Source organism: Pecten maximus, chromosome 2 (genome assembly GCF_902652985.1).
Source record: "Pecten maximus chromosome 2, xPecMax1.1, whole genome shotgun sequence".
NCBI classification, from domain to species: domain Eukaryota; kingdom Metazoa; phylum Mollusca; class Bivalvia; order Pectinida; family Pectinidae; genus Pecten; species Pecten maximus.
Genome location: NC_047016.1, coordinates 31,588,056 through 31,600,716, shown reverse-complemented (window position 1 = coordinate 31,600,716; position 12,661 = coordinate 31,588,056). Strand labels below are relative to the sequence as shown.

At 39.8% G+C, this 12,661-nt stretch overlaps 2 protein-coding genes across 2 annotated transcripts in view; both read left to right on the top strand.

The window, feature by feature from the left end:
- The first annotated feature begins 1,772 nt into the window (after window positions 1–1,772).
- On the top strand, window positions 1,773–2,192 carry LOC117342460. The gene has a single exon (XM_033904623.1). The coding sequence runs from the start codon at window positions 1,773–1,775 to the stop codon at window positions 2,190–2,192; it is 420 nt and encodes a 139-aa protein (XP_033760514.1).
- Window positions 2,193–3,383: 1,191 nt separating this feature from the next.
- The window catches only part of LOC117321787 (argininosuccinate synthase-like), a 30,209-nt gene continuing 20,931 nt past the window's right edge, over window positions 3,384–12,661 (top strand). The window contains exons 1-2 of the mRNA XM_033876350.1: window positions 3,384–3,682; window positions 10,980–11,048. Of these exons, the coding sequence (XP_033732241.1) occupies window positions 3,578–3,682; window positions 10,980–11,048 (174 nt within the window). The 5' untranslated portion in view covers window positions 3,384–3,577. The remainder of the gene's footprint in view (window positions 3,683–10,979; window positions 11,049–12,661) is intronic.

Genomic DNA, 12,661 nt, shown 5'->3' with positions numbered 1-12,661 from the left:
GTTTAACGTCCTATTAACAGCCAGGGTCATTTAAGGACGTGCCAGGTTTTGGAGGTGGAGGAAAGCCGGAGTACCCGGAGAAAAACCACCGGCCTACGGTCAGTACCAGGCAACTGCCCCGCGTAGGTTTCAAACTCGCAACCCAGAGGTGGAGGGCTAGTGATAAAGTGTCGGGACACCTTAACCACTCAGCCACCGCGGCCCCGCTTTATTTGAGAATGGTCTCCCGACTAAATCGTGTGGTCAGGCTGGACACTAGAAATCGATGTGAATATTGGGATTGCATAGAATGTTTTTACTGTGATGTCCCTTTAAGCGCCTTTATAAGAAAATTGTCGTTAAACATATGACTAGGGCCCATAGAAAATGCGTTTGGCTTGATGACCGGATCTGTGAATATTTAAAAAAAAAACGAACACAATTGACTATACACTGTAGAACTTGAAATAAAGGACACTAGTCTCTAGTCTCTAGTCACTAGTCCGAAGGAGAAGATCTCTGCATCCCTAAACCAGTTCAGAACCATTTCACTCTTGAGTAGAAGAAAACATTTTCCTTGCCATACTCGCCAGAAGAATGGCAACACAATGACATCTAATGAGTACATATATATTCTTCTGTGGAAGGAGGGATTCCGGGATTCCCATGATGTATCGAACACACCAGCTGATCCGGGAAGCAAATATCAATCACGGAACTTAACATTTGTTTGGTTGGACCTCGCCATTGCATACGATTTTGTCCCCCACTAACTGATCTTCAAGACTCAGGAACATTATCACATCCCGGAACATATTCAAAGAATTGTGAAGAGCTATTTCAGCTCTTGATAAAACAGCTGGATGGGCAAGGATGAAGTTTAATTCGGGGAAATCTAGATGTCTTATCTTGAAAAGAGGGAAGGTGACAAGAAAGTTCAAGCTCTCAATGCAGCTGGAGGAGATACTAATGGTTGTGGAAAATCCAATCAAGTGTTTGGGGAAGTGGTTTGATGCCAGCCTGAATGAAATTCAAATCCTGGATTTACCAGCATGGACTTCTTCCTCGCCAGACTTGGACTCTTACACTGTACGAAGTTACCACTACTACAGTTGAAGCTCTTGAGAGGAAGATCAACAAGTGTCTACGACGTTGGCTTGGAGTCCCTCCAAGTTTCACCAGTTGGGGCCTGTACACCACAACAGCCAAATTACAATTACCCATATCATCATTAACGGAAGAGTTTAAGGTGGTAAAGGCTAGGCTTTGATGACTGTAGAGACTCCAAAGATGAAAAGATCATGAATACTGGGATTGAGACTCGTCCAGTACGGAAGTTTTCAGCAAGCAGCGCGGTTCAGGAAGCAGAAAGTACATTGAGGCACAGCGACATTATTGGGACTATCTGCATTGGCAGACAGGGACTTTAGACAACACAAGTGCAAAGGTGGGGAACAGCGGATACGGTTGGTAGGAGGAAGATGGTTCAAGACAACATAAAGAAGATGGAAGAAGAGATCCGGAAGGCAAAGATGGATGGAAAGGAGAGTAGAGGGTGCATGGATGAGATGGGAGACAACTGAAAGGCATCTTGCATAGTCAGACATCTGGAAGTTGGAACCGTGTAGAATCCAGTTCCTCCTGCATTCAGGGTACGATGTTCTATCAACACCTACCAACTTGAATAGATGGGAAATGACAGAAAGCCCCAACTGCTCGCTGTGTGATCGTCCTGGTAACATGGCCCATGTACTATCATCGTGAAACACTGATTTGACCCAGGGGCGATATACATGGAGGCACAACAAGGTTCTGCGGAAGCTAGTAGAAAGAGGAGATGTATGAAACAACAACCATACACCAACTTTGTAAGATCTGGAGAGTCAGGCAGCAAAACAACAGCAAACCAGGGAGGAATACTGGATGGAGCTCAGAACTGGGAGATTCGGTTTGACATGGCACAAAGACTGTTTTTTCCAGAGATCGACCAAACCAACCTTCGTCCAGATATTCTACTCTGGTCACAGCAAGGGAAGAGAATGATAATAATTGAGCTGACTGTCTCCTGGGAGTATCGGTGTCAAGAGGCATACGAGCGGAAAAGAGAGAAGTACGCCAACCTTGCTGATGACGTTAGAGCGAAAGGGTGGTGTGTGTGGGTAATGCCAGAGGATTCCCTGCACAGTCCATGTAGAAGATGTATGATACTTTAGACATCCGGGAAAATACCGAAGGGCAGCTGTACAACGACTGGCAACAACAGCAGAGAAGTCGTCCGGCTGGCTTTGGTGGAGAGGGAGGATAAGAGCTGGAAGCCATCTATCGACGGGCAGTGATTTGGCCAATCACTGTCGACTCGCCACCTTTAGGGCTTTCCAGGATAGGAGTCGAAACGCCCATTGAGAGGTGGTCCTGGCTGACGACGTCGATGGATTTTGTAGTCAGATGATTTATGAAGGTAGGGTTTCGATTTCCTAATTATTTTCCATTTCTAAATAGTAACGCCCCTGCTTACCCTACCTATGGTGTTAACATGTCCCAGTTGATTCAATATTTAATGGCCTTGTTCCCATTATCACGATTTCCGTTATATACTTTGACTACTTGCTACAGAAGTCAGGCGTGTTCGATGATAATGAAATGTTTTTAGTGGTTCCATTGTCACCACCATCTGATTTTAAGAATGTGACAAAACTTTGATTTGACCTAGATTTTAAAATCATCCGAGAAGAAAGCTGGACCTATTACGATCGTATTTTGTCATAACAATTCACATTTTGACATTTTTTCTCAATAACCAAGAGGAATAGTGCCATGATATTTTGGCTAGTATCATACTGGGATGAATTGCTACAAAATTGTTCAAATGAATGACCTTGATCAACTTTTAAGGTCACAGGGTCTAATGTGCTGAAATATTTAAACGACTTCTCATTAACAAAGAGTCCCTGAGCTATGATATTGGGCCGCGGGGCCTTTACGGGATGTGTGTTACAGATGTAAACATGTTTATTTATTTCCTAACCCTTTCGTGCGGTTGTGTTTATTTTTTGTAAAAAAAAAGATTGCATCAAAATTATGGAAGCCTGATGAATGATATTAAGTTAACCCTACTTAATGATTTATATATTCATGTAATATGATCTAATGTTACTTTTTGTTGTTGTTGTTGTTGTTGTTGTTGTTTTTTTTTTTTTTTTTTAGTTGTTTGTTTTTACATTCTCCCTACATGGTGGAGTATCGGTTGCTTTTAACATCCGCTTTAGAAAATGGAGGTAAACATATGGTTTCCGATGATCTATATCGCTGAACTGACCAGTATGTCACAGCTGGATGATGTATATGTGTATATAGAATTCATCTTGTAAAAAAACCTGAAAATTAATGTGTAATATAAACGTGCAAAGTGATAGCTTTGATAGTCATTGGCAGTACGCGGACTCTCTCTGCCTGAACGTGATACAAACACCTGAGTCTTCGCATCGGTGACCAGACCGTTCAATAGTACAAGCGGACACCGATATCCCTCAGTAGACCTGTGCTAGACAAGGACCGGCTGGTCACATTTTAGACTGCCGCTGAAGCAGACAAGGTGATCATGTCTGACGACAAGCGAGTTGTTTTGGCTTACAGTGGTGGCCTGGACACCTCCTGTATTCTTGTGTGGTTACTGGAACAGGGATACAGAGTTGTGGCTTTCCTGGTAAGATATGTTAAGTCGTGAGTATAAATGATATACTGTATAATTAGATAAGGTCTTCCCATGATCAAGCGGAATGTGTTTCCTTTGTATCTGTTCCTGAGTGTATACATCTTGTTGTCGATGCTACTTCGTTTTCACTCTTTCCGGTATCTTATTGTTCTGTATTATCATTTAGTACAATGTACTGAAACGGTCGTACAATTGAAAATTATGTAAAAGAATATTGCCACTGATTTAAAAATTAAAAAAAAAACATTTGAAAATTTTGACTATCTTACTGGTCAGGTTTAATGAGATGACTAATTACGTTAATTAGTCATCTCATTAAACCTGACCAGTAAGATAGTCAAATTTCCCTTTTCCCCAATAGCGACATTCTAATCTCTGTCAATAGACTGCATTTATTTTTTTACATGGAGTCATCTTTTTGACATTAAAGCTTGTTGTTGTGATCATGTTCGAAAGTACAGACCGAAATAAAAGATTTTTTTTTTGGAAACTTGCACACATACACATAATCAAATGCCTATAGACGTGATTTTATTGTGTAGGTGATTTATTCTTTTTGTTTACAAAAAAGTATAATTATATATGTTTATATATATGTTTCTTTGATACGATTTTCGTGGTGAATAAGCTGATTAATGTACAAATTATCACCAATCAATATTATAAGAAACGTATTTATTTAGGAGCTCGTGGGAAAACTTCCGCTTCATTTCTGACCGATGCTTTGCGAACATTTATCACAGATATATATTCATGTCCATGCATAAGAGCAGACACTGTACAAAGGTGCATGCATTAGACTTCAAATACTAGCATGTACTTTAATAATGCCACATTTTAGAATGACATAATCATGAAATAATAGAAACAAGCATGCCCACCTTGACAAATATAGCATATTTAATGATGCTTCCCTCGAAATGGGCCTATGGCTATTTCTATTACACTAACATTAGCCGAGATCACACATATACCATAGGTGATATGACCCTGGACGTCTGTGTTACTGTGAATATAAGCAATGTGAGATTTACTTTCTGATAACTTGGACAACTACACATCTCAGCCACGTTCATGGCTGGATGGACCTTCTATAAAACACGGGATACATGTTTCTCATGACTAAATGCGATATATTTATTACCTACGGAACACAGCATACATTGTAAACTAAAGTGTTTAACGTCTTATTGTCATACGTTAACATAAAAACAACCATCGGTAAAATCACAGCAGGGCTATCAAACAGCCAGAACCGGACTGGTGATCACGTTTTGTTCCAAAATTATAATCCTTCTCTAGAGTTGATACCGTCACAGTTACTCTATCATAACACCTTCTCTAGAACAGTTGGTACCGTCACAATTACTCCAACATAACACCTTCTCTAGAACAATTGGTACCTTCACAATTACTCCATCATAGCACCTTCTCTAGAACAGTTGGTACCGTCACAATTACTTCATCATAACACCTTCTCTAGAACAGTTGGTACCGTCACAATTACTCCAACATAACACCTTCTCTAGAACAGTTGGTACCGTCACAATTACTTCAACATAACACCTTCTCTAGAACAATTGGTACCGTCACAATTACTCCATCATAACACCTTCTCTAGAACAGTTGGTACCGTCACAATTACTTCAACATAACACCTTCTCTAGAACAATTGGTACCGTCACAATTACTCCATCATAACACCTTCTCTAGAACAGTTGGTACCGTCACAATTACTCCAATATAACACCTTCTCTAGAACAGTTGGTACCGTCACAATTACTCCAACATAACACCTTCTCTAGAACAGTTGGTACCGTCACAATTACTCCAACATAACACCTTCTCTAGAACAGTTGGTACCGTCACAATTACTCCATCATAACACCTTCTCTAGAACAGTTGGTACCATCACAATTACTCCAACATAACACCTTCTCTAGAACAGTTGGTACCGTCACAATTACTCCAACATAACACCTTCTCTAGAACAGTTGGTACCGTCACAATAACTCCAATATAACACCCTCTCTAGAACAATTGGTACCGTCACAATTACTCCAATATAACACCTTCTCTAGAACAGTTGGTACCGTCACAATTACTCCAACATAACACCTTCTCTAGAACAATTGGTACCGTCACAATTACTCCAACATACCACCTTCTCTAGAACAGTTGGTACCGTCACAATTACTCCAACATAACACCTTCTCTAGAACAGTTGGTACCGTCACAATTACTTCAACATAACACCTTCTCTAGAACAATTGCTACCGTCACAATTACTCAACATAACACCTTCTCTAGAACAGTTGGTACCGTCACAATTACTTCAACATAACACCTTCTCTAGAACAGCTGGTACCATCACAATTACTCCATCATAACACCTCTAGAACAGTTGGTACCGTCACAATTACTCCAACATAACACCTTCTCTAGAACAGTTGGTACCGTCACAATTACTCCAACATAACACCTTCTCTAGAACAGTTGGTACCGTCACAATTACTCCATCATAACACCTTCTCTAGAACAATTGGTACCGTCACAATTACTCCAACATGACACCTTCTCTAGAACAGTTGGAACCGTCACAATTACTCCAACATAACACCTTCTCTAGAACAGTTGGTACCGTCACAATTACTCCAACATAACACCTTCTCTAGAACAGTTGGTACCGTCACAATTACCCCATCATAACACCTTCTCTGGAACAGTTGGTACCGTCACAATTACTCCATCATAACACCTTCTCTAGAACAGTTGGTACCGTCACAATTATTCCATCATAACACCTTCTCTAGAACAGTTGGTACCGTCACAATTACTCCATCATAACACCTTCTCTAGAACAGTTTGTACCGTCACAATTACTCCAACATAACACCTTCTCTAGAACAGTTGGTACCGTCACAATTACTCCAACATAACACCTTCTCTAGAACAGTTGGTACCGTCACAAAATTATTCCATCATAACACCTTCTCTAGAACAGTTGCTACCGTCACAGTTACTCCACCATAACACCTTCTCTAGAACAGTTGGTACCGTCACAATTACTCCAACATAACACCTCTAGAACAGTTGGTACCGTCACAATTACTCCAACATAACACCTTCTCTAGAACAGTTGGTACCGTTACAATTACTCACTCATGACACCTTCTCTGGAACAGTTGGTACCGTCACAATTACTCCAACATAACACCTTCTCTAGAACAGTTGGTACCGTCACAATTACTCCATCATAACACCTTCTCTAGAACAGTTGGTACCGTCACAATTACTCCATCATAACACCTTCTCTAGAACAGTTGGTACCGTCACAATTACTCCATCATAACACCTTCTCTAGAACAGTTGGTACCGTCACCATTACTCCAACATAACACCTTCTCTAGAACAATTGGTACCGTCACAATTACTCCAACATAACACCTTCTCTAGAACAGTTGGTACCGTCACAATTACTCCATCATGACACCTTCTCTAGAACAGTTGGTACCGTCACAGTTACTCCATCATAACACCTTCTCTAGAACAGTTGGTACCGTCACACTTACTCCAACATAACACCTTCTCTAGAACAGTTGGTACCGTCACAATTACTCCATCATAACACCTTCTCTAGAACAGTTGGTACCGTCACAATTACTCCAACATAACACCTTCTCTAGAACAGTTGGTACCGTCACAATTACTCCAACATAACACCTTCTCTAGAACAGTTGGTACCGTCACAATTACTCCAACATAACACCTTCTCTAGAACAGTTGGTACCGTCACAATTACCCCATCATAACACCTTCTCTAGAACAGTTGGTACCGTCACAATTACTCCAACATAACACATTCTATAGAACAATTGGTACCGTCACACTTACTCCAACATAACACCTTCTCTAGAACAGTTGGTACCGTCACAATTACTCCAACATAACACCTTCTCTAGAACAGTTGGTACCGTCACAATTACTCCAACATAACACCTTCTCTAGAACAGTTGGTACCGTCACAATTACTCCAACATAACACCTTCTCTAGAACAATTGGTACCGTCACAATTACTCCAACATAACACCTTCTCTAGAACAGTTGGTACCGTCACAATTACTCCAATATAACACCTTCTCTAGAACAGTTGGTACCGTCACAATTACTCTATCATAACACCTTCTCTAGAACAGTTGGTAGCGTCACAATTACTCCAACATAACACCTTCTCTAGAACAGTTGGTACCGTCACAATAACTCCAATATAACACCCTCTCTAGAACAATTGGTACCGTCACAATTACTCCAATATAACACCTTCTCTAGAACAGTTGGTACCGTCACAATTACTCCAACATAACACCTTCTCTAGAACAATTGGTACCGTCACAATTACTCCAACATACCACCTTCTCTAGAACAGTTTGTACCGTCACAATTACTCCAACATAACACCTTCTCTAGAACAGTTGGTACCGTCACAATTACTCCAACATAACACCTTCTCTAGAACAGTTGGTACCGTCACAAAATTATTCCATCATAACACCTTCTCTAGAACAGTTGCTACCGTCACAGTTACTCCACCATAACACCTTCTCTAGAACAGTTGGTACCGTCACAATTACTCCAACATAACACCTCTAGAACAGTTGGTACCGTCACAATTACTCCAACATAACACCTTCTCTAGAACAGTTGGTACCGTTACAATTACTCACTCATGACACCTTCTCTGGAACAGTTGGTACCGTCACAATTACTCCAACATAACACCTTCTCTAGAACAGTTGGTACCGTCACAATTACTCCATCATAACACCTTCTCTAGAACAGTTGGTACCGTCACAATTACTCCATCATAACACCTTCTCTAGAACAGTTGGTACCGTCACAATTACTCCATCATAACACCTTCTCTAGAACAGTTGGTACCGTCACCATTACTCCAACATAACACCTTCTCTAGAACAATTGGTACCGTCACAATTACTCCAACATAACACCTTCTCTAGAACAGTTGGTACCGTCACAATTACTCCATCATGACACCTTCTCTAGAACAGTTGGTACCGTCACAGTTACTCCATCATAACACCTTCTCTAGAACAGTTGGTACCGTCACACTTACTCCAACATAACACCTTCTCTAGAACAGTTGGTACCGTCACAATTACTCCATCATAACACCTTCTCTAGAACAGTTGGTACCGTCACAATTACTCCAACATAACACCTTCTCTAGAACAGTTGGTACCGTCACAATTACTCCAACATAACACCTTCTCTAGAACAGTTGGTACCGTCACAATTACTCCAACATAACACCTTCTCTAGAACAGTTGGTACCGTCACAATTACCCCATCATAACACCTTCTCTAGAACAGTTGGTACCGTCACAATTACTCCAACATAACACATTCTATAGAACAATTGGTACCGTCACACTTACTCCAACATAACACCTTCTCTAGAACAGTTGGTACCGTCACAATTACTCCAACATAACACCTTCTCTAGAACAGTTGGTACCGTCACAATTACTCCAACATAACACCTTCTCTAGAACAGTTGGTACCGTCACAATTACTCCAACATAACACCTTCTCTAGAACAATTGGTACCGTCACAATTACTCCAACATAACACCTTCTCTAGAACAGTTGGTACCGTCACAATTACTCCAATATAACACCTTCTCTAGAACAGTTGGTACCGTCACAATTACTCTATCATAACACCTTCTCTAGAACAGTTGGTAGCGTCACAATTACTCCAACATAACACCTTCTCTAGAACAGTTGGTACCGTCACAATAACTCCAATATAACACCCTCTCTAGAACAATTGGTACCGTCACAATTACTCCAATATAACACCTTCTCTAGAACAGTTGGTACCGTCACAATTACTCCAACATAACACCTTCTCTAGAACAATTGGTACCGTCACAATTACTCCAACATACCACCTTCTCTAGAACAGTTGGTACCGTCACAATTACTCCAACATAACACCTTCTCTAGAACAGTTGGTACCGTCACAATTACTTCAACATAACACCTTCTCTAGAACAATTGGTACCGTCACAATTACTCCAACATAACACCTTCTCTAGAACAGTTGGTACCGTCACAATTACTTCAACATAACACCTTCTCTAGAACAGCTGGTACCATCACAATTACTCCATCATAACACCTCTAGAACAGTTTGTACCGTCACAATTACTCCAACATAACACCTTCTCTAGAACAGTTGGTACCGTCACAATTACTCCAACATAACACCTTCTCTAGAACAGTTGGTACCGTCACAATTACTCCATCATAACACCTTCTCTAGAACAATTGGTACCGTCACAATTACTCCAACATGACACCTTCTCTAGAACAGTTGGAACCGTCACAATTACTCCAACATAACACCTTCTCTAGAACAGTTGGTACCGTCACAATTACTCAAACATAACACCTTCTCTAGAGCAGTTGGTACCGTCACAATTACTCCATCATAACACCTTCTCTAGAACAATTGGTACCGTCACAATTACTCCAACATGACACCTTCTCTAGAACAGTTGGTACCGTGTCAATTACTCCAACATAACACCTTCTCTAGAACAGTTAGTACCGTCACGATTACTCAAACATAACACCTTCTCTAGAACAGTTGGTACCGTCACAATTACTCCAACATAACACCTTCTCTAGAACAATTGGTACCGTCACAATTACTCCAACATAACACCTTCTCTAGAACAATTGGTACCGTCACAATTACTCCAACATAACACCTTCTCTAGAACAGTTGGTACCGTCACAATTACTCCATCATAACACCTCTAGAACAGTTGGTACCGTCACAATTACTCCAACATAACACCTTCTCTAGAACAATTGGTACCGTCACAATTACTCCAACATAACACCTTCTCTAGAACAGTTGGTACCGTCACAATTACTCCATCATAACACCTCTAGAACAGTTGGTACCGTCACAATTACTCCAACATAACACCTTCTCTAGAACAGTTGGTACCGTCACAATTACTCCAACATAACACCTTCTCTAGAACAGTTGGTACCGTCACAATTACTCCAACATAACACCTTCTATAGAACGATTAATAATTGAACTTGTCCTCTATCGTAAATGCTCTAAAGTAAATTTTGTAGTTTTAAATTGAATGATGTCTATATCATGTTTTAGAATTTTACTCCTTTAATGAAGAAACGCTAGATGGAATATGCAGGAAAAACCTTGTGACCTTTTATTTGTAGGCTAATGTCGGGCAGGATGAAGATTTTGAAGCTGCAAAAGCGAAGGCGGCGAAATTAGGAGCTGAAAAGGTGAGATTTCTGGACGTTAAGAATGTACATGAGGCCAGTTACATCAATATTCCTTAATTTATTTGAACCATTTCAATAAATATATAGGGATAAGGAAAGTTCATTAACTAGGAACTGTAATGCTTTCCTGTTGAAAAAAGATAAGTAAAAGAATATTGATGATTTAAACTGTCTGTAAGCAAATGGCGCTTGGTAATACAAGGTCGCTGACGCAAGTTGATGTTTGTGTCAAAAACACAAAATCCCAAACTCAGGCTCCATGGATAGATAATACATGTTATTACATATTTACTGAAGAGTAAACATCAGACTTAGTGTATCGCACGTAATGAACATTTAACGTTTAACACATTTTATTGGATTGTGTTGCTCTACAACCTACCATAACATCATTACATGTCTAAAACTTTTTTTCTAGACATCTATATACGAATTTATACTATCTGAAAAATGTCGGTCTCTACCACACTGATATTAACTACTAGTATAACAACATTTAGCATTTTAAACCACATGTGTATATACAAATTTCGTTTGTTTGATGTGTTTTCGTTTCATGTTCATTTTTACTCGCCATTTAAAGACCCTGATGACATTTTCAGTGTTGATGGGCTGTGAAGAATGCAATTATTTAAAAAAATAATAATAACATCAAACTGAGTATAAAATCTGAGACTACTCCATAGAAATCTTATGTTTAGTGTGTGAAATTAGAACAGGAACATAGATTACTTTAATAACTCTCAAGTTTATATCCTGAAAACCGAGCTTTAGTGTCTCGCTAGCTTTGTTAGATCTCTATTCGAACTTGGTATTTGAGAAAATGTTTGTGATATCGAAGTCTGGACTAGGCTTTTACTTATGAATAGCAGGCAATGCAATTTTAACAATTGATATACATGTATTAATAAAAATAGCGATTAATTTCATGTTCAATTTGGCGTTGCTCCTTATTTTAGCTGTTGTATATCTAGCTTGTAAAGGATGTACAATGTGAACAATAGCTCGCTAATGAACGGTGATCAATGAGTACATAACGTTTAACGATTGTACAAACAATCCTCACTTTGTAAATATTGTCAATATTTTATGGCGGTAATATAAATAATAACGACCACCTGTTCATGTCATTTTGGTTATAAACCACGACTATTATTTACAAACTCATTACATTGTACCTGGCTGTAGAGCTCGCAATCAATGTAGATTTTATATGGAAGTTAGAAGGAGGAGTCAAGGGGTAGGAACAGAATCAATTATGGCTGCAGGCTTGGTTTATAATCAGGATGGAGTCATAACAGGGCTAATTGTGGAATTTATAAGGTTATGATATGATATCGGGAAATGTAGTGGCGGGGAGTTTATTTAAGCTTTTCAGGGTTGTGGATTGTGAGATAATTTGGAAGTAAACAGGGGTAAAGCTTGAGTTGTTAAACGTCTATAACCCCTTACCATTTAAGGTATTGTTTTAATTGTATAAAATGGTCATGACACTCGGTAGCCCTCATGAGCTCTGGGAAGGAATCCGATAACCCTCATGAGCTCTGAGAACGCATTCGATAACCCTCATGAGCTCTGAGAACGCATCCCATAACCCTCATGAGCTCTGAGAA